The sequence below is a fragment of the Sinohyriopsis cumingii genome, chromosome 15 (assembly GCF_028554795.1).
Source record: "Sinohyriopsis cumingii isolate HCF-2022 chromosome 15, ASM2855479v2, whole genome shotgun sequence".
NCBI lineage: Eukaryota > Metazoa > Mollusca > Bivalvia > Unionida > Unionidae > Sinohyriopsis > Sinohyriopsis cumingii.
This window is the reverse complement of record NC_142975.1, coordinates 5752626-5776827: the sequence shown is the minus strand read 5'-3', so window position 1 is coordinate 5776827 and position 24202 is coordinate 5752626. Positions and strand designations below refer to the sequence as shown.

General features: G+C 33.3%; 2 protein-coding genes across 2 annotated transcripts in view; one reads left to right on the top strand and one right to left on the bottom strand.

Annotated features, from left to right (window-relative positions):
- LOC149781208 (uncharacterized) overlaps positions 1–24202 on the bottom strand; it is a 102618-nt gene that overhangs the window by 67455 nt on the left and 10961 nt on the right. The window lies entirely within an intron of this gene.
- Positions 11727–24138, top strand: LOC149781209 (uncharacterized). The gene is made up of 3 exons (XM_089934718.1): positions 11727–11879; positions 21682–21803; positions 23568–24138. Exons 1-3 carry the CDS (start codon positions 11772–11774, stop codon positions 23683–23685), a joined length of 348 nt encoding a protein of 115 aa, XP_089790844.1. The 5' UTR covers positions 11727–11771; the 3' UTR covers positions 23686–24138.

The following is a 24202-nucleotide window of genomic DNA, read 5'->3' as shown; positions in this document are numbered from 1 at the left end:
CTACTACGTATTTGCCACCATCACCACCACCCCAAATAATTATTCGGCCGCCCCTGAAAGCTTGTCATTAGTCCAGTTATATAACATTATTGTCCAAAAAAAAATAGTTTGTTGTATTTTCCAGTGTTTCTTATACAAGCAAAAGTAACTGAATAGAAATTTAATTATTTTAAACTTTTTTTTTGTTAAGTGAAATGCCATTATGAACAAAATATTAGTGTCGTTTCATTTCTTGTTTTAAAATCTTTATTCCTGCCCCACTTTGTTTCAAGCTTTCAATCGATAAGAGAATATGAATTCGATTTTGTAACCCTAAGGAATCTGTAGACAAAAACAGTTATTGTTAAAGGTGTGGAAAGTATTCGCCATTTAATTGCATATATCTAGCTCAAGGTAAAACGGATATTGTGATGGCATTTGAGACATGATAAAAAATAGCAAAAAATAATTATTGTTTCGTCGAAAATTATTAACATGATCGTAATGTACATTACTGTAATGTAGGATATTGCAGCATAATAATAATTATTTCCTACCTTTTTTCTTCATAATTTCATGATTAGCTTTTTTTTCAATGTGGTATATTAATGTTCTGAAGCTACTGGGCTTTTAGATCTATTGTAGAGCTATATCTGAACACACGGTAAACTGTTTCTTCCAAACTGATCCCAGTTCGTCTAAATTTAGATCTCGCATGCGTTATCAAAAACCTAACACATGTCAACTCAGTGAAACATATGCAAGCCAACTGCCCTTCCCCGCCAGTTTCCACGAATAAAATGCAATTATCGAAAACAATTTAAAATTATTATGTCAAATTCTTTAGTGATTATCGTGACCAATGTCGTGCTTAATATTCATATTTCTCTGCTTAAACCTGCATTAAACATATCACGAATTTTAATATTTGTAATTAGCTTTCATGGCGTTTTAAGGTTATAATGACGCTTTTTTGTTGAAGTCTCAAGTTATTTTAATCTTGTGTTCTAATTAATTTATCTTTCACGGATACAAACAGAAGTTAACTACTATATCCATCTCCAACTGGCTAACTACCTGGTTTTCTGCTAATCTGCATGTCTGTTTGGGTCATACATTTTTATCTGTTAGTCTCTATGCGTACTTGACCACGTGTTCGATAGTCTGACTGTTTCTCTTGTAGGAACATGAAATACATTATACATTACAGACTAAGACCCTTGATATTTGATATCACATATTGTTTACTTATACTAATCGGGGATTTACAAATCTACTTTCCAAACTCCCAGAACAAGCTCAAATTCGCTTCGGGCAAGCTCGAGTTTGCAGGGCACTTGCCTGCGAGCAATTAAAAAAATTGAAAGAGTGATGAAAGATGCAAAAAGTTTTATTTAAACGGAGAGATGGGTAAAACAATTAAAGCACTATCATTTGTACAAACTATTTTACCGACGAGGTGTCGTGTTCATATCCTAATGATATGTGTTCTGCAAGTTTTATACCATGTGATCTTGCTACAGTACATATATGTATCAAACATCTTTTTCTTCTTCTACATAACTGGCCACGGATTATTTCGTCTACTGCATATGGCGTTTTATCTTACATGCATTTTCTCTTGCAGATGTGATAATGTGTATTTACTATTTTAAGCACGTTTTGACAAACAGCGAATATATACTGATATTTTAACTTAGCAGTTACATAGTATTTATAAAATACAGTCTGGGATTCGCTAGCTTTCGTGTCCTACGTTAGCTTCAGACTGTTTATGAGATTGTTTACTAGGCAATCGTCTGGCCGATTAAATGGTGAATAGGTGTTAATTGCTAATAATACTCGTGAGATTTCATTGACAGGTGTGTTTGAAAATAAAACTCGAACGATTAACAAACAGGAGGATTTCCTTCAAGGCCTGATTAATGTTACGAAAATGTTACCCCCACAAGCAGTGTTACTGATCTGTTGTTTACGTGAGGGAGACCAAGCACACAATTAAATGAATTAACGTAAGTGTTCTCAGATATTTTTGCATATTACCCCAAGGATGTCAATTATTAGACTTCGGTGAAGGGACCCAATGTACAAGGCAGTCAATTGTATTGATGGCCTACAAAATGGGGGAGTAAATAAATACATAATTTACCCCAAAGTTATGACACGCCAGTACTGAATGATAATGAACTAGAGGTCAAAGGCTATGATTTCAGTGGCTCCCCCAATAACAAGAGAGGACGAGGCCAAAGTGACAGATTTATTTATCTCAGGGTTCTCGCTAGAAGTAAACACAAGCGAAGTAATAAACAAGATAGTGAACAAACTAAACACAAAAGTGAGGTCATCAAAAATGGTTACGGTCTAGGGATGTCAGAACATAATGACGGGGGCTAGGGTCATCACAATTCTAAGAGAAGACGCTAAAAGAATCCCAGCCAATTTCTATGTCTTAGGTTTTCTCCTTAAGACTTGGTACAGAGGCCGTGAGATGAATAGGTTATGCCCTACCTGTAAACAGACTGGACATGCGGCAAAAAACTGTACTAATCAGTCTGCAGCAACAACCTATGCTTTAAAGGCGAGGAAAAATAACAAACTTCAATGTAGAAGAAAATGAAGAACTACACACACAGATAGAAAATCTCCTAACAGCCATACCACAAAAATACCTCAAACAAACCAGACACCCCAACAACCTCAAACAATTAGCTATGGCGCAAAAGATACAGAGACAAACATATAGAAAACACAGGAATGTAATCTACAAGTACAAGCAAATGAAATGACAGAAGATGCCTCATTACAAAATATGGGATGGAAGAACTTCCTCACTACAAATAAGACGGGGAGGGCTGACATTCAAAATAAAAATCAAGGAAATCTACTAGAAACAAATCCTTACTACCTCCTCCTTCAACACGAGACAGGAGAAGAAGGAAGCAATTAAGGAGATATATAAATAACTCCAGTGAAAGGGGGACAAATAGACCTAATAGGTCTGAAACCCTTATTTCCACACCAATTAATCTGAAACCCCTCACCAGAACACCAATCCCAAAATTGAGGATCAAAAGTAGGAAAAAGGTAGAATCCACCTCTAGTCCTTCCCTTGGGGAGGAAGACTCAGTTTTGGGAGAGGACCAAACCTCCACTAATGAAAATACACCAGAGAAAAAAAACATTGACTGTTAAAAAAAAGAAAATGAAGAAAATCGAACAAAACTGGAACGGACAAAACAACGGACGTGGAAACGGGAATGGACAGTGAAATGGAACAGGAACAGGAATCAGATAGTGAAATTGAGAATTATGAATTTGAGGCGGGATCTGAACCAGAAACCACAAATGAACTACCAGATAAGTTAAATCAATCAGAGGGCCAGTGCCCCCAGACTTAACAGATAATTCTTGAATATGACTATAAACAAAACGGGAAAGAAGAAAATAAGTATAAAGCGATTCGCCAACCTGGTTGGAAGGAAGAAAAAATGGAGGATACGAACTTCAGTATAGCTTCGGTAAATACAAATGGGATAAATGATGATAAAGTTAAGAATTTGATAAAAATAACTGAATACGATATAATATTTCTACAAGAAACTCATAATAAACTAACCAAAGAAATGCAAAGTACGATAGAAAGAGAACTAAATGCGATAGTTATTATTGATGACTTTGTACAAGATGATGCTGGGGGGTGGGTAGCAGTAATAAAAAAGGAACTGGACGTGGGAAAGAAAGGACGAAGGGATAGATTTTAGAGGAAGGATGATACATATGTCGATTGAGAAAACTCATTTAATAAATATTTACGTTCCTATGAAAAGGAACAATAGAAGAGATTTTAAAGAAAACTTTGATAAATATTTAAATAACGTTTCTATGGATAATTAATTATAGGAGGTGACTTTAACTGGGTGGGGGAAAGTATAGATAGAACGGGAGAGTTTACTCTAAACGACATAAAAACTAAAAAGGAGATGGAAAAATTAATTTCTAAGAATAAACTAGTAGCTTTGTATAGAAGACTACATCCTTTAAGAACGGAATACACAAATGAATGTGGAGACAAAGGAAGCAGATTAGATAAATCTTTCGTCACAAATTACGAAGAAATAAAAAACATACAAAAAGCGGAAATATTAAAATTTAAAATATCGGACCACAGTATAATAATATTAGAAGTATTAATTAAAAATAGGAGTTAATGGGGGAAGGGATACGGAAGATTGGCAATAAAATACTAGAAGAAAGATAATATATAGAAATGACAAAGATGGATATAACAAATTTCATATTCAAACATGTAAACATAATTGAAGAATGGGATAAATTCAAACATGACAATAAAGTAATCGCAACTGCCTATTCAAGGAGAAGAAAAGAATTAATTAATATGGAAAAACAGATAATTAAATCACAATTAGAACAAACTAAAACAGAAGAAAGAACAGAACTAATGAAAAAAAGATTAAAAGAAATAGAAGAAGAGGAAAATTAAGGAAGGAGATTAGAGCAGGAAAATTCACACAATTATATTTTTTTTAAAGCTGAAGGATTATACAAAAGAGAGGAAATAAGGAAGGGTGGGGGAAGAAACTGGAAAAGATAAAAGATAACAATAAAGAACTAACAGAAAAGAATGACATTATGGAGTGTGTCCTACTGTATTACAAAGACCTATACACTATGCAGCAAACTGATAACAATACCATAGATAGTTACCTAGAGGAAGTACAGTCCGAGATGATATCAACAGAACATAGGGACATATGAGGCGATCTCATCCTGACAGAATAAATTAATATAACAATTAAACAATTAGCTAAAGGAAAAGCGCCAGGTGGAGATGGACTCACCGCGGAATTCTATCAAAGATTCCACGGTGAGTTATCGCCGATCCTAGAAATACTATACAACAATATTTTCTTAAAAAATGATACAATGACAAAAACTATGAGGGAGGGTATGATAACTAGTATGTACAAAGAGAAAGGAGCCAAAGATCTTATAAATTGGAGGCCCATGTCCCTCCTAAATCTGGGTTACAAAATATTAAGTAGGATCTTAGCCAATCGAGTAAAAAAGGGAATAGGGAAAAGATATTCAAAACAACATTCTAAATATAAGAATATAAGAATAGTAATTGATTACATAAATGAAACAGGTCAGAAAGGTGTTATGGTGCTTTTCGACCAAGAAAAAGCTTTCGATAGATTAGAACACAACTATACACAAAAAGTTGCAGAAAAATTTGGTTTTGGAGGAAAACAATCAAAAGTGGACCGAAATCCTGTACAAAAAGATAACCTCAAAAGTACAGGTAAATGGCGCTATCACGAAAGAATTTGACATACAAAGATCGATGAGGCAAGGCTGCCCACTGTCTATGCTATTATATGTAATAGTGATTGAAATCTTAAGCCATATGATAAGAAGCAAGAAACAGATCCCCAACTTAAGGTATGAGTTCAAAATGCTCCAGTATGCAGGTGATTGCACCAACTTTATAAGATATACCAGATCCTATCTATACCTAGTAGAAGAATTTGAAAAATTTATCAAAGCATCTGGATCTAAGATAAACCATGATAAAACAGAAATTTAAAAATGGGCAACTGTGAGTGTGGTTTGGACTAGTTCAAACGATATGTGGTCGAAATTGAATGTTGTGGAGTGGTTAAGACGTTTTATCATGAAGTTCTTTGTGATGACAGCAGTTCCACCTCCGCGAGGGGGAACGACTTGATGGAGTAACCAGTGGGTGTTAGATCCGTACACTTGGGCTCATCGCCTGATGTTTTTAGCCATGTTTCTGTCAGGAAAGATACGTCAATATTCTGGTCGTTGATAAAATTAACTATTTCTGTGCGCTTTTCCGGTGGTCCTACTGTCTGGGCATTGAAAAATGCAATGCGCAGAGGTATTTCTTGGATAGTTGACACAAAGGTTGACGAATTAATAGGGATTTGAATTAGGTTATCTAAATTAACGGTTGAATTTTTTTAAATTGTTGAATGTAGTCCGAGTTCGTTTATTCTAGAGCACAATGTAGTGTGGAGAGCCAAGGAGTGATCATTTAAAGCAATTAATGAGGGTCCATCGTAGCATAAACGGGTTGACTGGCGAGTATCACGTGATGGCGGTTTGTTCAAAAACAGTGGAACCAGACAGCTGAGAAAAAGCTTAATTGTTCTCATTTCCAAAATAAAGAGATGGAGAAACACATACGAATTTAACAGCCAATACCTAATGAACACACAAACATAGATGAAAACAGGCAACAAACACAAATATCATGAAAACGGCACTAAAAACGGAACAGCTGCTTCAAGCCGGTTAAGCGATAGTGGCAATCTTGTTTCTCATATATATATATATATATATATATATATATATATATATATATATATATATATATATATATATATATATATATATATATATATATATCTTGTTGGTATCGTACAATGAGAAAACATTATAAGCCATTTGCTTTCGTTCTAATTCTTTATCTTCTCTATTCTTTTATCTTCTAATTCTTTATCTTCTATATCTTGTAATCTCCAGCCATAAAATTTATGAGATAAAATATGTCTACACTAAACTGCTGTTGTGCTCATAAATCATTCATGAAGCAATTTGAGCGATACGATTGCAAACTGCATGCGTCTTCTTGTAATAGCTGCTTTGTGGCACTTGTACAAGATCGGGCAAACATTAAAAAGCCGATTAAAGACACTTCGGTTGGGTAACTGGTCTTAGACCGCAATGAATTGTCGTATAGTCCCTTTTTCTCAGTATTGAGCTTTTCGCTGTTCCCAAATTTTATAAATCATATGTTAATCTAATGTTTCTTCACTGATGACGTCTCGGTGAAGTTCTTGTCATATGTTATATGGTATTTGTTTGAGAGGCTGGAGTGTAAACAAAGCACCGTGCAATTGGTCACATATTTTGCTTCCGCTTCAGTATCATTACTCGATGTACACTTTTGCCAAAATAGATACCGACAACTTTAAATCAATACATATAATGTTTAAATCTAACTATTCCATCATCGCCAGAGTGAGAGACTGAACACTGCTATAAAAAAATAGACTGGGACTATATTAGTGGTTATAAGTGTGACCCGAGTCCAACTTGAAACAATTTTTTCTTATCTTCTTAACAAAGAGTGCCGATTTGGCTCAAATTGACTAATCCATTTTCCTCGTCAGGTTAATAACATTCACGCTAGCATGGGTTTTCAAAATAAATGTATCTGAGACTAATGAGTCTAAGGAAGGTGATTCTGGCATCCTTTGGTATCTAGAGATGATGGCAATAAGGAAAAGCCAACTTTACAACTCAAAGTCTCTGACTGAAATTTTACAAAACATGAAAGGAGAACAATAATTTCTACACCTTTTCTTTCTCGTACCTTTTTATATTGCGAAATAAATTAAGCCATTATCCAAGGTATGGATTTTCCGCATCAACGGGGACTCGCAGTCGGAAACGTTACATGCAGGAATACAAGTTCAGTAATATAAAAGTTATTAAAAATACAAAAATTATTATTATTAAAGATGCAAGAAAAATACTGACTGTTTTCCATAAATCTTTACTCCTCGGAAGATAGCTCACAAACTTGAAGGAAAATTATACAAATCTAAACGATTTCCTTACTGGAATGTACACCATGTAATTTTTCTCTCTCTTCTATTTTATGTACAGCAGTAGTTTGGGTGTGCATTGTTTAATTTCTCTGTTTGATATGAAACGTTTATTAAGAAATTACCAAATAAAATGTGAAGAAAAGAAAAAGACGCTGATCATAAGCAAGCCCCCCTCCCCCGCCAACTGTAATCAGAACCGTTGGAGAGTTTGCTGAAATAGCATTTAATAGAAAGAAGGCAAAGGAAAATGTTAAAACTGGGGGTAATCAAAAGTGTGCATGGGTGTACTAAAGGTTGCCAAAATGCTGTGATTCGTGGCATTCAATATAATATTTGCTTTATTCCGTTCATCTTGAATGAAATGAGCACTACATCACTGCGTTCGGATACCGTATAATAAAATGATTTTAAAGAAACCCTAGCAAGTTGCAATATCTTTTGAAAGGACTGACCCAGTTTTAAATTCGACATGTTCGCTATAATCAAGACTAGATGGTAAAAATTATTTTGTCTGGTTATTATGGATCAGATAGTCGATCCTATCGAAAATGAAATGCCTGATTTATACCCAGCTTGTGCAGTTACTAGAGCTATGGCAAAGAAAGGTCCTGAAAATCATGTTGATCAGGAAAATATTCCCTTAGCTGACACATGCGTTAGTCAGGCGTTTGATGCCGTCAATTTTCCTCATCTCTTTGATCAATCGAAGTTACTGATGAAAAGTTAACCTCTTCTAACTACACATTCTCTTTATTATAATCATGTTGGCAAACGACGATCACTTGTCGCCAAACAGGAAATAAGATCTCTTGTTTGCTTCAGTGGACTGTTAGCGAAACAGAATGTACAGAAGCACATGTTTGTTATTTTGTTAAAAATGTCGTCTTTATGAGAAAATGAAGACCACCTGGGGTACCTGCTGATGGCGAGTGGGCGACGAACTATCAAATTTTAGTTCCAAAAGTCGTATAGACAGGACATTCTTAGTCTCGTCCATGAAACTCTTTTGTCTAGTCATTTAAGGATCGGTACGTCCCTTATCTAAGACCAAGTCAGGCAAGGAATACTTGATGACCGTAATGTATCTGTCTACAAGATTCGTAGAGGTAGTTCATGTAAGGAATAATAAAACTAACACAATAGTAAAAGCTTTGATAAAGTTTTCTTTCCCTCAAGGTGACCTCTCAAATTTGTCCAATCTGATCAAGGGTAAATTTTATGTCTGAAATTTTCCTACAAGTTATACATGGATTAGGTATTCAGCAGTTCAGGTTTCTGCCTATCACCTAGAAAGCCAAGAGGGAGAAGGATTTAACCAAACTTTGAATAATATAATTCGGTCATATTGTTTTGATACTGGAAAAGATTGAGTTGTGTTCATTTAATAGTGTTTGTTGTTGGGAAATCAGTTCAAGAATATTTAGGATTCCATCCCTTTGAACTATTTTCTGCAAACACTGTCCATAGACCATTGAACTTGTTAAATGAAGATACAGAAATTAATCTTCTCGATTATGCTTCCAATTGTAAATACAAGTTGTCCTAGGCTTTATAGTTGCAAGAATTAATCTGCACTATACTCATTCAAAAATGAAATTAAGGTATGATAAAACGAAAAAGGAAAGGAGTTTTCAGCTTGGTGATAGATTTTTAACTATCGCGCCCATACCACAAAATCATCTTCAGGCTAAGCAATATGGTCCTTACACAGTTGAAAAGAAAATAAGTGATTTAAATTATATCATAAATACTTCCGGAAGGCGTAACAAAAAAACATTCGCCACATAAATATGTTAGAGTAATAATGTTGATATAGTTAGCCAAGTAAATCAATCAATCAATTTAGTTGTACCTGTCCCACAAAGTGCTGATTTAAGCGATGGAATGCGATCTGACTGTAATGACTTTGGTGTAACCAATCTTTAGTATTCAGGAAGTATGAATAATCTGGATAGGAAACTTTCCCCTCTGCAGCAGCATGGAAAGAAAGAACTAAAACCGCTGTTACTTGCATAAGCGCACTCGTTTCCAGATGTTCCTACACGAACAAATAAAATCTACCATGATTATGAAATTATAGATTCCACACCTGTGAAAAAGAGACCTTACAGGATGAACCCTCTGAAACAGAAATGTTTGAAAAACATAAAATTCAGTATATGCTGCAGATATTTTCAAACAACCAATTAAAAATTACTTGATTTCACCATGTATTCTTGCACGGAAACTAGATAATACTTTCGGCATGTGTACTGAATATATAAAAGTGAATAGTGTGACCAAAACGGATTAATTTCCATTTCCTGCAATTGATGTCTGCATTAATAAAATTGGAAATGCAAAATAGTTAACTAAATTAACCTTTTGAAAGGATTCTGGCAAATTCCACTGACGAAAAGGGCAGACGTTTAATAAACGTGATTAGATCTGCCTAGATAATTATGTGTCTAGATAATTGTGTGCCTAGATAATTGTGATACTTACGTCAATGATGTTATCATCTACAAAGTCACATGGAAAGGTTACGTAGAGACAATTCTAAATTTCTTTGACAGGCTCACTGATGCAAAGTTGACTATTAATTTATTCAAAAGTGAGATTTGTCGTGCTTCTGTTAAATTTCTACGAATCGTCGTGAGACATGGACAAGTTAAACCGATAGATGCTAAGTCAAGGCTATCTCTGAGTTCGCTGTACCTGTCAGTATAAAGCATCTGATGCTATTTTTGGGTATGACTGGATACTATCAGAAATTTAGTTCCAACTTTTCTATAATTGCTGAACCCTTGACAAGTTTATTGAGCAAGACAACCAAGTTTCAATGGTCTGAACAATGTCAGGAGGGTTTTGATAAGTTAAAGACCATACTTGAAAGTCCACCAGTTCTTACAGCTCCAAATTTCCGCCAATCATTTAAAATGTCCGTTGATACAAGTGATGGTGGGTTTGGAGTAGTACTGATTCAAGAAGACAAAAATGGTGTACATCATCCAGTGTACTATTTTACTTAGAAATTAAATAACTACCAGTAAAATTAGTTCACATTAGCCAAGGAATGATTGGCTTTAATAATGGCTTTGCAACACTTTGAATAAAATATTAACTCAGGTTCGTATCTGATTAATTTGTTTAGTGACGACAACCCCCTTAGTTTCATTGATAAGATGAAGAAAGAAAAAAAAAAGAGTATTAAGGCGATGTTTGATAATGTGTGAAATACAATATTGACATCAGGCAAGTCAAGGGAAATGTCAGTTTAATAGCAGTTGCACTTTCATGTCTAGAAATATTATATTGTTTCATGTGTTCTTTGTGTCATTCATCATATACATTTGTTGTCATATGTACAATTGACTAATTGTAAAAACAAAGTTGTAATGCATACATATTTCTTTTATTTACCAGGGGAGGTGTTATTTATATTTAACTTCATTCATTATATGCTGTGGATAATTGGATTTCGGACTTGACCTTGTCCAAAACCATATTCATTTTATACAAGACCTAAATCATTGACTTTGGTTTCGTAAACTACATACCTCTCAGTCTGAGGCTAGATATATATAGTGTGTCCGAGAGTGGATAATGTTTGATACCACATTTACGATATGCCTAGGGATGCTAAATGAATTCTTCAATTATGACTACGAAGCGAGCCATTGATACATTTCTCTAATTGCTGTCAATTAATTGTTTTCCAGAATCATTTCACTCAGCAATATAGCCTCATAAAATATCACCTGACAAATATGTTGTCAACTGAGATCTAGATCGACCGTTTGCATACGTCACAAATTGAATACACGCGATTGTATTGCAGCCTGTGCGACTTTGGCATGAATGTCATGCAAAAAAACAGCATCAACGGATCGACATGATATCTCTATTTCAAATCCAGTGGGCAAGCAAAAGTTGTTGCAATTCCTATTTTTCAGTGTTTATTATTATCAGCAGCAGCCAGCACCCATGCATGGAGTGTACGATTCAATTACTCATAACTTCGTCCATTAGTAAAATGCAGTCTGTCAATTATCTACCTACGTCAGAAATAGGCCAAATTACTATAAAATGTCAGAATGAACAGACAATCTACACTTCTGACTGATCGGCGTTGCAGACAGATCAAAACTGATGGCAATGGTTGTCAAGCTTCAATTATTGATAACTTGCACAACATTCTTTCTTCTTGTCGTCTGCCAATTCTCAACAGGTGCAGCGGACTTTGCCAAACTGAAAAAGGTAGGTCACTATTTCAAATTCTATTTTTATGAGACCTTACAAGATTTTACTTCTTAAATTATATTAAAGGTATTTTTGTTAAATCTGTTAGTTTTCGGTCATATCGTCTTTACTAAAATGAATATGTTATTGCAACGCAATAAAAATTATTAATTATTCTTAAGAAATAACCTACTGAGACTGTTACTATATTAGGAAATAGCAAGAATAAAGACGAGATTCCTTAATTTTTATAACTAGTCAAATACTTTTCCTTTACAGTTATAAAAGTGTAATTATAATTCTACTGCAACCGGTCAAGCCTAGTAGAGGTTATGTTGGATTTTCGTAAATAGTTGCATTTGAATGAAACGACCACTCAGGCTACCTGAAGTAGCCTGAATGTAAAAGTTGGAAATAGTAGTGCACGTGACTAATCCGGAACATTCCGAATCACACCTGTTTGCGTTTTGGTCCTACTCAAAAGCAAAGATGCTGAACTCAATAAACATTTTATTTTTTGTTTTATGAATAAACACTTAGGTTCTGTTTTAATTCTGATTTTATTTAATGCAGGTAAAATTCTTTGACGGTTAGCAAATATAAAAACAAATTCAGAGAAAAAGGAAGTCGTCTATTTTCTTATGGACAAAAAGGGCAAACTTACAGCTAATAGGGCAAATAAGTGGAATCACTTTGAAGATCTAAGAGAATTACAATAACGAAATTTAAACAACAAAAAAAAACATCGACTAAATCGTTTACTAATCGTAGTATAAACTCAGGAGTGAGGCAAAATACTTAGGAAGTGATTCGGATTCTAATTTATATAAACTAAAGTATTACACTCTTGTTGGAAAGACTGGAAAGCATACATGCGCTTAAGCAAAACAGAAGAAACACAAATTTTCGGCATGTCGTTATTTCCAACACAAAATGAAACTATTCATTTTTGTATGAAAATAAAAATAACGCTAAGTAAACCAATTTATACTAGCAAGTAGTGACGTTAATGTATCCAAAGAAAGACTGTATAACTTTTAATCATTTAAAAGTTAGATATGGTGACAAAATTAAACAAAACTGTCATATACTGTGAAAGACTCTTTGATACTGGACAATTTAAAGATGGTGTATATGAAGATAGGAATTTTTATAATTTTTATAATAAAAATGAATATTCAATAGATCATTTTCTAAGTAGCACAAACAACTTTAATGCATGTCGAAAAGTTACAATTGAGGCAAATAGTCAAATTATTACTGAATTTATACGATTGCATGACAAAATATATTCAGTTCTATTTGCAAATAATAAAAATATACAAAGAGTAAATGTGTAACTTTCAGTTTTAAAACATCAAACTTAGCATATGGGTTGTATTTTTAAAAACGTGCCTGATTGAAAAAAAATTACAAGTAAATGCATTCAATAAGATCCCACAAAACGCAAGTTGTGTGTTTATGAAATAAATAAAAACAGTAGTACTATAATCGTATTACGTGATGAAAATAGTGATACTGATGAATTAAATTTATAAGTTTTGGTCATTAAAAATTGCAAATATATAATTTTATGATGACAAACAATATAAAAGTCACCGTCCAAGTTAAACCTATAATATATTATTTAAATTTTATTTAATCAGTGAAAGAGCATGTGGCCTAGAATCTACTTTATACCTATTGCTAAGGTAATTCATGTTATATCTTCCTATCTCATAATCATGTTAAGACTTTTCTGTTTTTATCTTTAATTTCGAAAGAACTTAATCGTCTTTAACTTTTAGAGTTATATCTTCTATGATTACATGTGGACGTTCATTTCATCTTCCTAATAATTTAAAAAATAAAACAAACAACAAATTCAAACATTATGTTATTTTTATCATTATAACACTTCATCTACATTATATAGCCAGCTTTTTATTTACGTGCCGTTAAAAGTCTGTATGTACACTGATATGCATTAGTTTGGTCCTGAAAAATGTGTAGGCGATTTTGCTCTACACATTGCATACAACTCAGTTCTGAAAGCTACTCCGCTAGTTACACCTGTAATCTGCTCAAACCTTTTAATAGAAACATATAGGGACAGAAGGTTTTAGGTTAAAACAGGTAATAGTTAATATCAAACACACACACACACACACACACACACACACACACGCGCGCGCGCGTACACGCATACACATATATTTTTCCACATATTCTTCATAACGTAAGAAGATGATGAATTTTCAGCATATACGCCAGTTCTATGAATAGAATAGAAACGGACACAATTCTAGACATTATGGCGCCATCAAACATTTTTGCATTATGTCGTCATTTAACTCGCAAGATATATTCATGCATGTCATGAGCAAAATTACGAAATGTGTACAAATAATAAAAGATAATAATTACGAAGTGTGTCAACCGATATGGCGTTTAACTAGAGCTCTATGTCTGTGTATGTATTAAACCAATGTGCCTTTGCAGACGTTAGAGTTTCAATCCTAAAAAGGGAATGAATCCGTACAGTCAAGGTTTAATCATGTTTTACAATATCAGCATAAAATTGCTTCCTATCGGTTATTTTAATCTAGCAATATGATGTAAAGAGTACTGATTCTTTGTCTAGACAGGGTAGGACATTGATAAGATTTCTCCATTTCGGATATTACAGAACTTAACCAAAGCGGAAACTTTTTAAAAACTTTTTGTTTCTTCTGTATACTTCATTTGTGTCATAAATTAAATAAAGTTCGTTTTCAATATGCGTTTTCAGGCATTTCTATGAAAATGTGATGAATAACATATAAGATGCTTATTAGCAACTAAAACATTTGCTTTCTACTGGATAAACTATGGCATATCTTTAGCATAACTGGACATTAATTAGTTTTCAGGACAATATAAAATAGAAATGACCAATAGATTGTGCAAGGTGGGCATGCTAATCACCAACCATCTCTACTTCTTTTAGTAAATTACATTTTACAGTTAATTGAATACAGAACAGTTTATTGTATATAGTACAGTTTACTGAATGCAACACAGTTTATTGAATACGGTACAGTTTATTGTATACAATACAGTTATTGAATACAGTACAGTTTATTGAATACAATACAGTTTATTGAATTCAATATAATTGTTGAATACAGTACAGTTTATTGAATACAATACAGTTTATTGAATACAGTATAGTTTATTGTATATATTACAGTATATTGAATGCAGTAGTTTATTGAATGCAGTACAGTTTACTGAATGCAGCACAGTTTACTGAATGCAGCACAGTTTAGTGAATACAGTACAGTTTATTGTATACAATACAGTTGTTGTATTGTTGAATACAGTACAGTTTATTGAATACAATACAGTTGACTGAATTCAATATAATTGTTGAATACAGTACAGTTTATTCAATACAGTACAGTTCATTGAATACAGTACAATTTATTGAATATAGTACAGTTTATTGAATACAATCAAATTTATTGAATGCAGCACAGTTTATTGAATTCAGTACAGTTTATTGACTGCAAACAGTTATTGAATACAGTACAGTTTATTAAATACATTACAGTTTTTTAATACAGTACAGCTTACTGAATTCCGTACAGTTTATTGAATAATCTAAGTTTTATGTTTAAAACACCAGAAATGTAGCATAGAACTAATTAAAGATCTAACTGTGAGTTTTTTATGGCACATATTCAATATAATACATGACCGCTCCGGTGGCTTAGTGGTTAGAGCGTCCGCCTCGGAATCGGAAGATCGTGAGTTCGATCCCCGGCCGAATCATATCAAAGACTTACAAAAATGGTACTAAAAGCTGCCTCGCTTGGCGTTCAGCATTAAGAGGTTAGTGTTAGGACTGATCGGCCTGGTGTCAGGATAATGTGACTGGGTGGGACATCATGCTACATGTCTGCGGCATGATGCCCCAGAGCTAGACATCACTATAAACTGTCACACTGAAGACATCGTAGCAATATGACTGAAAACTTGTTAAAGCTACGTTAAAAATCCATATCCATATTACACAATATAATACAATATAATGCCCCTTAATTCAGAGAAAATGTAAAGTTCAATCAAGTGTTGCAAATGTACGTGTGTGTCCTGATTTCTTCTTAAATTAATCTTCTTCCAATAAGACGTGTATTCTAACTCTGGCTTGTTATGTAAGTTTAGCATACAGACTGCGTTCTTTACTCAGTCGTCGATCCATACTTCTTTCTTATGAAAGAAAGAAGACAATTGCCTTTTCTCATAATTCACGTTATTCCATATTTGTATGCATTCATTCTACCACAGACATACGCTGGTGCGCATATAAATCATAAACACAATTAGATTTGAATGCATTAATTGGTTATGGTTTTGACTTCCAACTGAAATGAACCGACTAAGCTTACTAAAATCTAGATCTACTCTCTCTCTCTCTCTCTCTGCAAATGCAACGCTTAATCGTATATACGGTTAGTAAAATCAGGTCGAATGGGAGTTTCACGAAGTTTTATTAATGGCTCTCCGGTCTACTTATCATAAGAAACTTGCCCAATTTTGTGTTGTTTTTCCTCTTGGTTAAAAATGACTCCAACGCTCACATCATTCAATTAAACGTCTTTTTGTATTTTGAATGGTGGCATCACTTTTTCCCTGATGTGAATAAATAAAAGATGTTCCTCACCCAGAGAGTACCAACGAATTTTCTACAATTTGTTAGAAATCGGTATAATGAATGCTAAGTTAAGCAATATAGATACAGACGCTTCACAAACGTTATCTACAGTCATCATATTTCACGCACTAATTTTATTTTTTAAAAAGTGCGAAATTGGATAATAAGTTTATACCGGTTATTGTACAGGAATGAATAATCGTAAATATTAATTAAGGACGCATTTTCAGCTGTGTCGTGAATTATTTAAAAAATAACAGTTTTATTCCTCCACAGGGGTCATCTTTTTGAGCGATCTTAACATCTTATTTTTAAGTGCATGAAACGATCCACTGACTTATTAAGTTAATTTTATTACTATAACAAGTTTGATAAGGAACACACTGATTTAATTTCAGATGTTTGCATTCCTAGATTTATAGTAAATAATCTCAAACATAGAGATGTGAAAGATAGACAATATATGGTGAACATTGTTGCATCTCTTGTTACCTCTCAAAAACGCACGAAGATAATTTATCAAATTTGTCTTCACACTGAGTGATGCACGAATTATCTTGAATTATATAGTAAAATGGATACAAATGACAGACCCCCACCCCCCACCCACCGCCTCACACGCATATCTGGTATCAGTATGTCACGAACAATAGAAATTATTGTATATTAACCATCATCGATATTCTCATATTCCAAATATTAACCATCATCGATATTCTCATATTCCAAATTTGAAATATAACGCCCTTACTACTCACATAATACCTTATACATGTGTATTATGAGGTGACAGATCGTGTAACTCACAGAATCTTTTATATGATGAATATAAATCGTTTTCATCAAAGAAAATGTATACATATTTTATTCCTTCAACTGGTTTGTGGTTAATCGTTGTATTTTTTTTTCCCAAACACACTCGTATGAAATTTCAAAGAAGCCTGTATATTTTCCATTGTTATAAATGCTGCTCATCGTTACTATAAATACATCATTCTAAAAAGAATTTATAAAAATATCTTTGGAAAAGTGCCATATTTGCATAGCATGTTAGTGAAAGAAAAATAATATCACAACTCATATTTATCGATAAAGTAATCGGTTATATTCTGTCATTCAGAATTTGTATCATAAACAAACGCCGTTCCCAAGATATTTTTAAAGATTGTATAAAGAGTCCCAAGATTTTATAAGATTGTATAAAGAGGCATAATGTTTCACATATAATCCACCTCCATCTAGGTTATTCTACTCATTTTATTAGGATCGTTTTTCTAAATTTATAAAACTCTTAGGTTTGCCAACATGAAGAATAATTGTGTCAGTTTAAATAAAGCCACTGATTACAGGACAATAAGTTTCGTATTTATTGTTAATATTCTTTGATTCCATTCCCATAACAGTTTTTTAATGGTTTTAAAAAAAATATATTTCAAAATTAATTTCCGCCGTCTCTTCTGTATTCATAAATTGGTGGGCTCGTAATAAAGAGAAAAAAGGAAAATCAATCAAGTCCTAAAATTGAAGACATGTGTCAGGGAATTTATTAATAACTCTATCTTTGTCACTTTGTTTTGCTGCTATTCACTGATAATCCCGACATTGATTTATTTATTTCAAATAAATCTAATGTTTCTATCAAGGCGTAAGGAAGTCAGCTGATCCGTGGACTAGAAACGACGTGTTATATGCATTCTGTGATAGTTTGTTTTCATATATAAAGCACTTCCAAGGGACAGTCAAAAACTTCTCAAAAATAAACTTGTAAAATAATACCATTAATATAGCTATCTGATTACCTCCCCATATACACACCTTTTTTAAAACCATTTTGATTTTCACGTATTCATTTTGCCAAATATTTGGTTTTACTCCTCTAGATATAACGAGAGAATTTTATATGAAATATTTAACAAAGCAATGTCTCTTATTTTTAAAACATTCGATATATTTTTTTCTTAGGCAAAATAGCATAACTCCCTATCTCTGTTACAGAATGTTAAAAAATCCATTTTTTGAATAGTTGATTTATTTTTTATTTGTCAAAAAATGTCATTTCTTTATAAAAGGATTTATAAAATTCCACCATTTCCTGGAATTTTAATGTTATTTATGTCTTTAGGCATTCCGACGCTTTTGCAAGAATGAATACAGTACTTTTCTGTCCTTTGCTGTTTTTAAAAAATATATATATATATTATTGTTCTATAGTTATATGCATTGACATCACAATCTTAAACTGGGTGCCAGTCTACACAGATGACAGTTGTAGGATTATCGTACTCTTTGATAAGTGATTCATTTGCATCACAAGTATTGGAGAATCTTAATCTGGACATTGCACAGCGTCCTTGGCCTACTCACAACATCCATATCAAAAGCAATTATATTTTATCTGTCATTCTTAAAACACTTTAAATCAATATTATTTACAAAATGAATCGAAACGCCACGATATGTGCTCTTACTAAAATAACATGGATATTACAATATATGGAGGGGCCCTGAGTGGCCGAGTGGTCTAATGCGCTCTACGTTACGGATCACTACCATCTCACCTCTGTCTGCGTAGGTTCGAGTCTCGGATTCGGCCAATGTGGATATATGAAAAAGCTTGCCAGTAGCTTCTCGAGGGACGGTGGTTCTTTTCGGGGTTTTCCCGGGTACTTCCTCCACCATTAACACTGGCCGCCATGTATAGCCTATCGTGTGCTGAAAAATGGCGTTAAACCCAACAACAACAACAACAATATATAGTTCGAATGCTTCTGTAAAATGAGTATCTTATAACAATATATGGAAGGTTGTTTTCTTTTTCTTTCTTACAGACTCAAACATATCTTATCATTTTTACCTGTCTACTGGTCCCTTGTGTTTAAAAATAAAATACGAACTATTTTTAAATATGATTTAAAATATGTGGATAGTTTTTACAATATGCCCATACAATGCAAATTGTAAAATATGGTCGTCAAGATTTGCATACACTGAAGAGAGAGAAAATTCGAGTAGAAGGCATATGAAGAGAGAGAAAATTCGAGTAGAAGGCATATGAAGAGAGAGAAAATTCGAGTAGAAGGCATATGAAGAGAGAGAAAATTCGAGTAGAAGGCATATGAAGAGAGAGAAAATTCGAGTAGAAGGCATATGAAGAGAGAGAAAATTCGAGTAGAAGGCATATGAAGAGAGAGAAAATTCGAGTAGAAGTCATAAACTTATAGCGAGCAAACAAATTTTTGTTATGGTAAAGTTAGCTTCATGTTGGAATGTGAAGCACGGTAAAAGTGTATTATATTTTGTTTGTTTTTAAAATCAATTGCCATCTATTATTAATATTGATTTGTTAATTTTACATGTACGGTAGATACACTAATATTCTACCTGTATAAATGTACTTTGTTTAGGGTACTCATATATGTTATGCCTAGATAACTTTTATAATTAAATACTAATTAAAAATATTGAAATTTAATTAGAACACTGATAATAAGCGCATCAAGTACCCAGAAATATTACTGTAGGATATGTACATATTTGTAATTAACCTGTAAAAATTCTCGAGGGTCGGTGGTTCTTTCCGGGGATTGTCTGGGTTCTTCCTCCACCATTAATACTGGCCGCCATGTATAGCCTATCGTGTGCTGAAAAATGGCATTAAACCCTACAACAACAACAACAATAACCTGTAAAAATATACTTCGTTTATTGCATATCTTTCAAATTTCAGAACTCACTGGATTACTATCTGTATAAAGCTTTCCTTAAAACATGTATTTAAACAGGCTTCCCAGAGCTTTCCTTAAAACATGTATTTAAACAGGCTTCCCAAAGCTTTCCTTAAAACATATATTTAAACAGGCTTCCCAAAGCTTTCCTTAAAACATGTATTTAAACAGGCTTCCCAAAGCTTTCCTTAAAACATATATTTAAACAGGCTTCCCAAAGCTTTCCTTAAAACATGTATTTAAACAGGCTTCCCAAAGCTTTCCTTAAAACATATATTTAAACAGGCTTCCCAAAGCTTTCCTTAAAACATGTATTTAAACAGGCTTCCCAAAGCTTTCCTTAAAACATGTATTTAAACAGGCTTCCCAAAGCTTTCCTTAAAACATGTATTTAAACAGGCTTCCCAAAGCTTTCCTTAAAACATATATTTAAACAGGCTTCCCAAAGCTTTCCTTAAAACATATATTTAAACAGGCTTCCCAAAGCTTTCCTTAAAACATGTATTTAAACAGGCTTCCCAAAGCTTTCCTTAAAACATATATTTAAACAGGCTTCCCAAAGCTTTCCTTAAAACATATATTTAAACAGGCTTCCCAAAGCTTTCCTTAAAACATGTATTTAAACAGGCTTCCCAAAGCTTTCCTTAAAACATGTATTTAAACAGGCTTCCCAAAGCTTTCCTTAAAACATGTATTTAAACAGGCTTCCCAAAGCTTTCCTTAAAACATATATTTAAACAGGCTTCCCAAAGCTTTCCTTAAAACATATATTTAAACAGGCTTCCCAAAGCTTTCCTTAAAACATATATTTAAACAGGCTTCCCAAAGCTTTCCTTAAAACATATATTTAAACAGGCTTCCCAAAGCTTTCCTTAAAACATATATTTAAACAGGCTTCCCAAAGCTTTCCTTAAAACATATATTTAAACAGGCTTCCCAAAGCTTTCCTTAAAACATATATTTAAACAGGCTTCCCAGAGCAAACAAGCTTTCAGAGGGAACTGAAATACATATGGGTATTATCCTACCCCAATCCCAACTTGTCTAAGTGTCTACTAAAGCGAACTCGATCTTCTCGACGATTAAGGACTTATAATTGGTCAGTTCTTACTTATGGCGGACTGTACAGATGGTTCGAGAGCCAAAAGATCAATTATATACATGTTCAGCGAATACACTTTTAGTTTTAATCCTACAATACCCTAAGGTGGCGTTCTTATCGGCATATGAATGAATGAATGAATGAATGAATGAATGAATGATAATAATAATGGTATCACTAGTACTAGTACTACTACCACTAGCACCATCATGACTACTACTACTACTACTACTACGACTACTACTAGAGGCGGTCATCATTACTAATTGTTTCGTTTTGTTTAGTTTTTAATTTTCTATATGTTTTGTTTTGCAGTTTTTCAACATGAATGGTAACAATTTCCGCTGCAGTCGTAACATGCCTTGTAACTATGCATTGTGTCCCTGGGAACGACAACCGACAATAACAAGAGAGAAATGTATATTTCTTAATAGCCAGTAAGTCTCTCTCCTCCTCTAGTCTTTAAAACAATTAAACGTGGATTGCGCATATTAATTTGTCTAAGTATTCTCTTTAGCTTCAGACATTTTCAATCTCTTACTTCAAAACAATAATATGCTAATACGCTTGTTAATCGTCGGGGGGGGGGGGAGAAACTAAACCTAAGCTTCTTTAACCCGGCCACTTTAAGCAGACTGGCATTCTATTATGGTGCAAATTAAATCTATTTATACTGGCCACCTACATAACTCGGCCAAAAATGTTTGGTCCCGGCAGTATATGTTGCTGTTGAGTTGAATATGAATTTTAATAAAAACCAATTAAATCTCACTGACCGACGCCAAGCGGAGATCAATATAACAGTTAAATCTCATTGACCGACTACAGTGCCGAGATCAATATAACAGTTAAATCTCATTGACCGACTACAGTGCTGAGATCAATATAGCCGGATTACTGTTTCAACAATTTCATGTTCACTTAAACTAAGAGATCTATATTGTATATTACACGACTTGCAACACAAGAAATTCAACTTGTTTCAGTGTAATTCAGCGGCCATTTGCGCTCCTCTCCATTACGCAAAGACACAGCCAAACTTTATAGAGAAAGTTGTCACTCAGTGCAATAATATTTAGCTGTCATAAATTGATGTCGTGTCAGCCAATACAAAGGCATTTTTCAAAGGAATTATTATATTAAAATATGGCACCAATAAATAAAAAATCCGGTTACAGAGGTGTTATTGGTACCAATTACCAATCACCAATTAAATAAAGCGGGTTAGAGATAGTTTCAAAACGCAGGCTACTGTGTAAATGTACTATATCGTGATACGTAGTGTTACCAATGGTTTTGAAGGAAATACACGCTAATTACATGCAAATAATCAGAATCATCATCGTCCGAAAAGAAGAAATAATGCCAACACAATACAACGCCGCATGTGACTGCTATTCCAATAGTAATTTAATATATCGCGTGTTAAAATTTGGTGGTTGAAATAATATGTGGAATTTAAGATGGCGATGATTTTGTTTCAAATTAGAAACAAAAGCAAAAATATTTTCTCCCATTTACAAACAGCTACTAAAGAATGAATATAGACTCTTTAACTTGGCTTTCTGCTGAAAATCGAAAGTTCTTCGAGTTTGTGTAATGTTGAATGTTTTCGAAAATATAGTTGCAACATTTCAAGTTGCAAATAATGTCAGCTTATGCTAGATTGATATGCTTTTAGGACGCGAATACTTAATATATCTAATTAAATTTTATTATTTATGGCCGCATATTGGTTTTAATCTATTCTATTATTTATTGACACATATTGGTATTATCATTTCTATTATTATTGGACACGTAATGGTATTAATATATTCTTTTATTTATGGACACATAATTGTATTAATCTATTCTATTATTTATGGACACATAATTGTATTAATCTATTCTATTATTTATGGACACATATTGGTATTAATCTGTTCTATTATTATGGACACAGACTGGTATTAATCTATTCTATTATTTATAGACCCATATTGGTTTTAATCAATTATATAATTTATGGCCATATATTGGTATTCGTATATTCTATTATTTATGGACACATATTGGTATTAATATATTCTAAGTCAATAATTTAAATGTTACATGATTTAAATCTTGTACAGATTCCATCCTCCTCTGAAGATTGAAAAACATTAAAATATAATTTGCAATGAAGGCTGGCTACAGTGCATGCCTTTTTATTTCTCCAGCTGTGTCTGCCCTTCTGGGACCATATGTGCTCTCTCTGACGCCGTAACCCCGGGTTCAAGATTCACGACGTTTGAATATCATTGCCGGCGACCAGAAGACGTTTTGTCAAGGAGCTGAGGGGCTGAAAATGAAAACAGTGCTTTCGCAGCACTAGACCAATAACTCTGGAAAGTTTTAAAAATTAATTTTTAACTTTTCAAAAAAATTAAACATATTTTTAAATATATTATAACATCTGCTCGGCATTCACTGAACGTTATACATAGGTACATATTTTAGAATATGACTGATTATTTCTTTTAATCCTTAAAACTGTTAACAACAAGATTTATCGGAGTGCATGCATTCGTAATTCTTATTTAATGCTCATCAAGTCCGGGTTAATTGACAAAGAATATTCACTGTTAATCATATAGTATGTAGCATGCTATGTCATACAGTATGTAAGTTTGTTTTACCAATAGTGCTAGAGTGACGTGTACATTCCTCAGATTATATAAAATCAATTATGGAAATATTTTCTTGCAGTCAAATATTCTATTAGAAATTAAAGTTGTCGTGATAGTCCAATTATATCTTTATTAACATTTTTGTTCGATGATTTCTTTGCACAAAATCATTTCTTTTGCCATAA

Excerpts from the sequence above, each read along its gene's own strand:
- LOC149781209 (XM_089934718.1), top strand. The coding sequence starts at position 11,772 with ATGGCAATGGTTGTCAAGCTTCAATTATTGATAACTTGCACAACATTC. Across the intron at positions 11,880-21,681 it reads ACTTTGCCAAACTGAAAAAG|TTTTTCAACATGAATGGTAA; the intron begins GTAGGTCACTAT and ends TTTGTTTTGCAG. Across the intron at positions 21,804-23,567 it reads TGTATATTTCTTAATAGCCA|CTGTGTCTGCCCTTCTGGGA; the intron begins GTAAGTCTCTCT and ends TTATTTCTCCAG.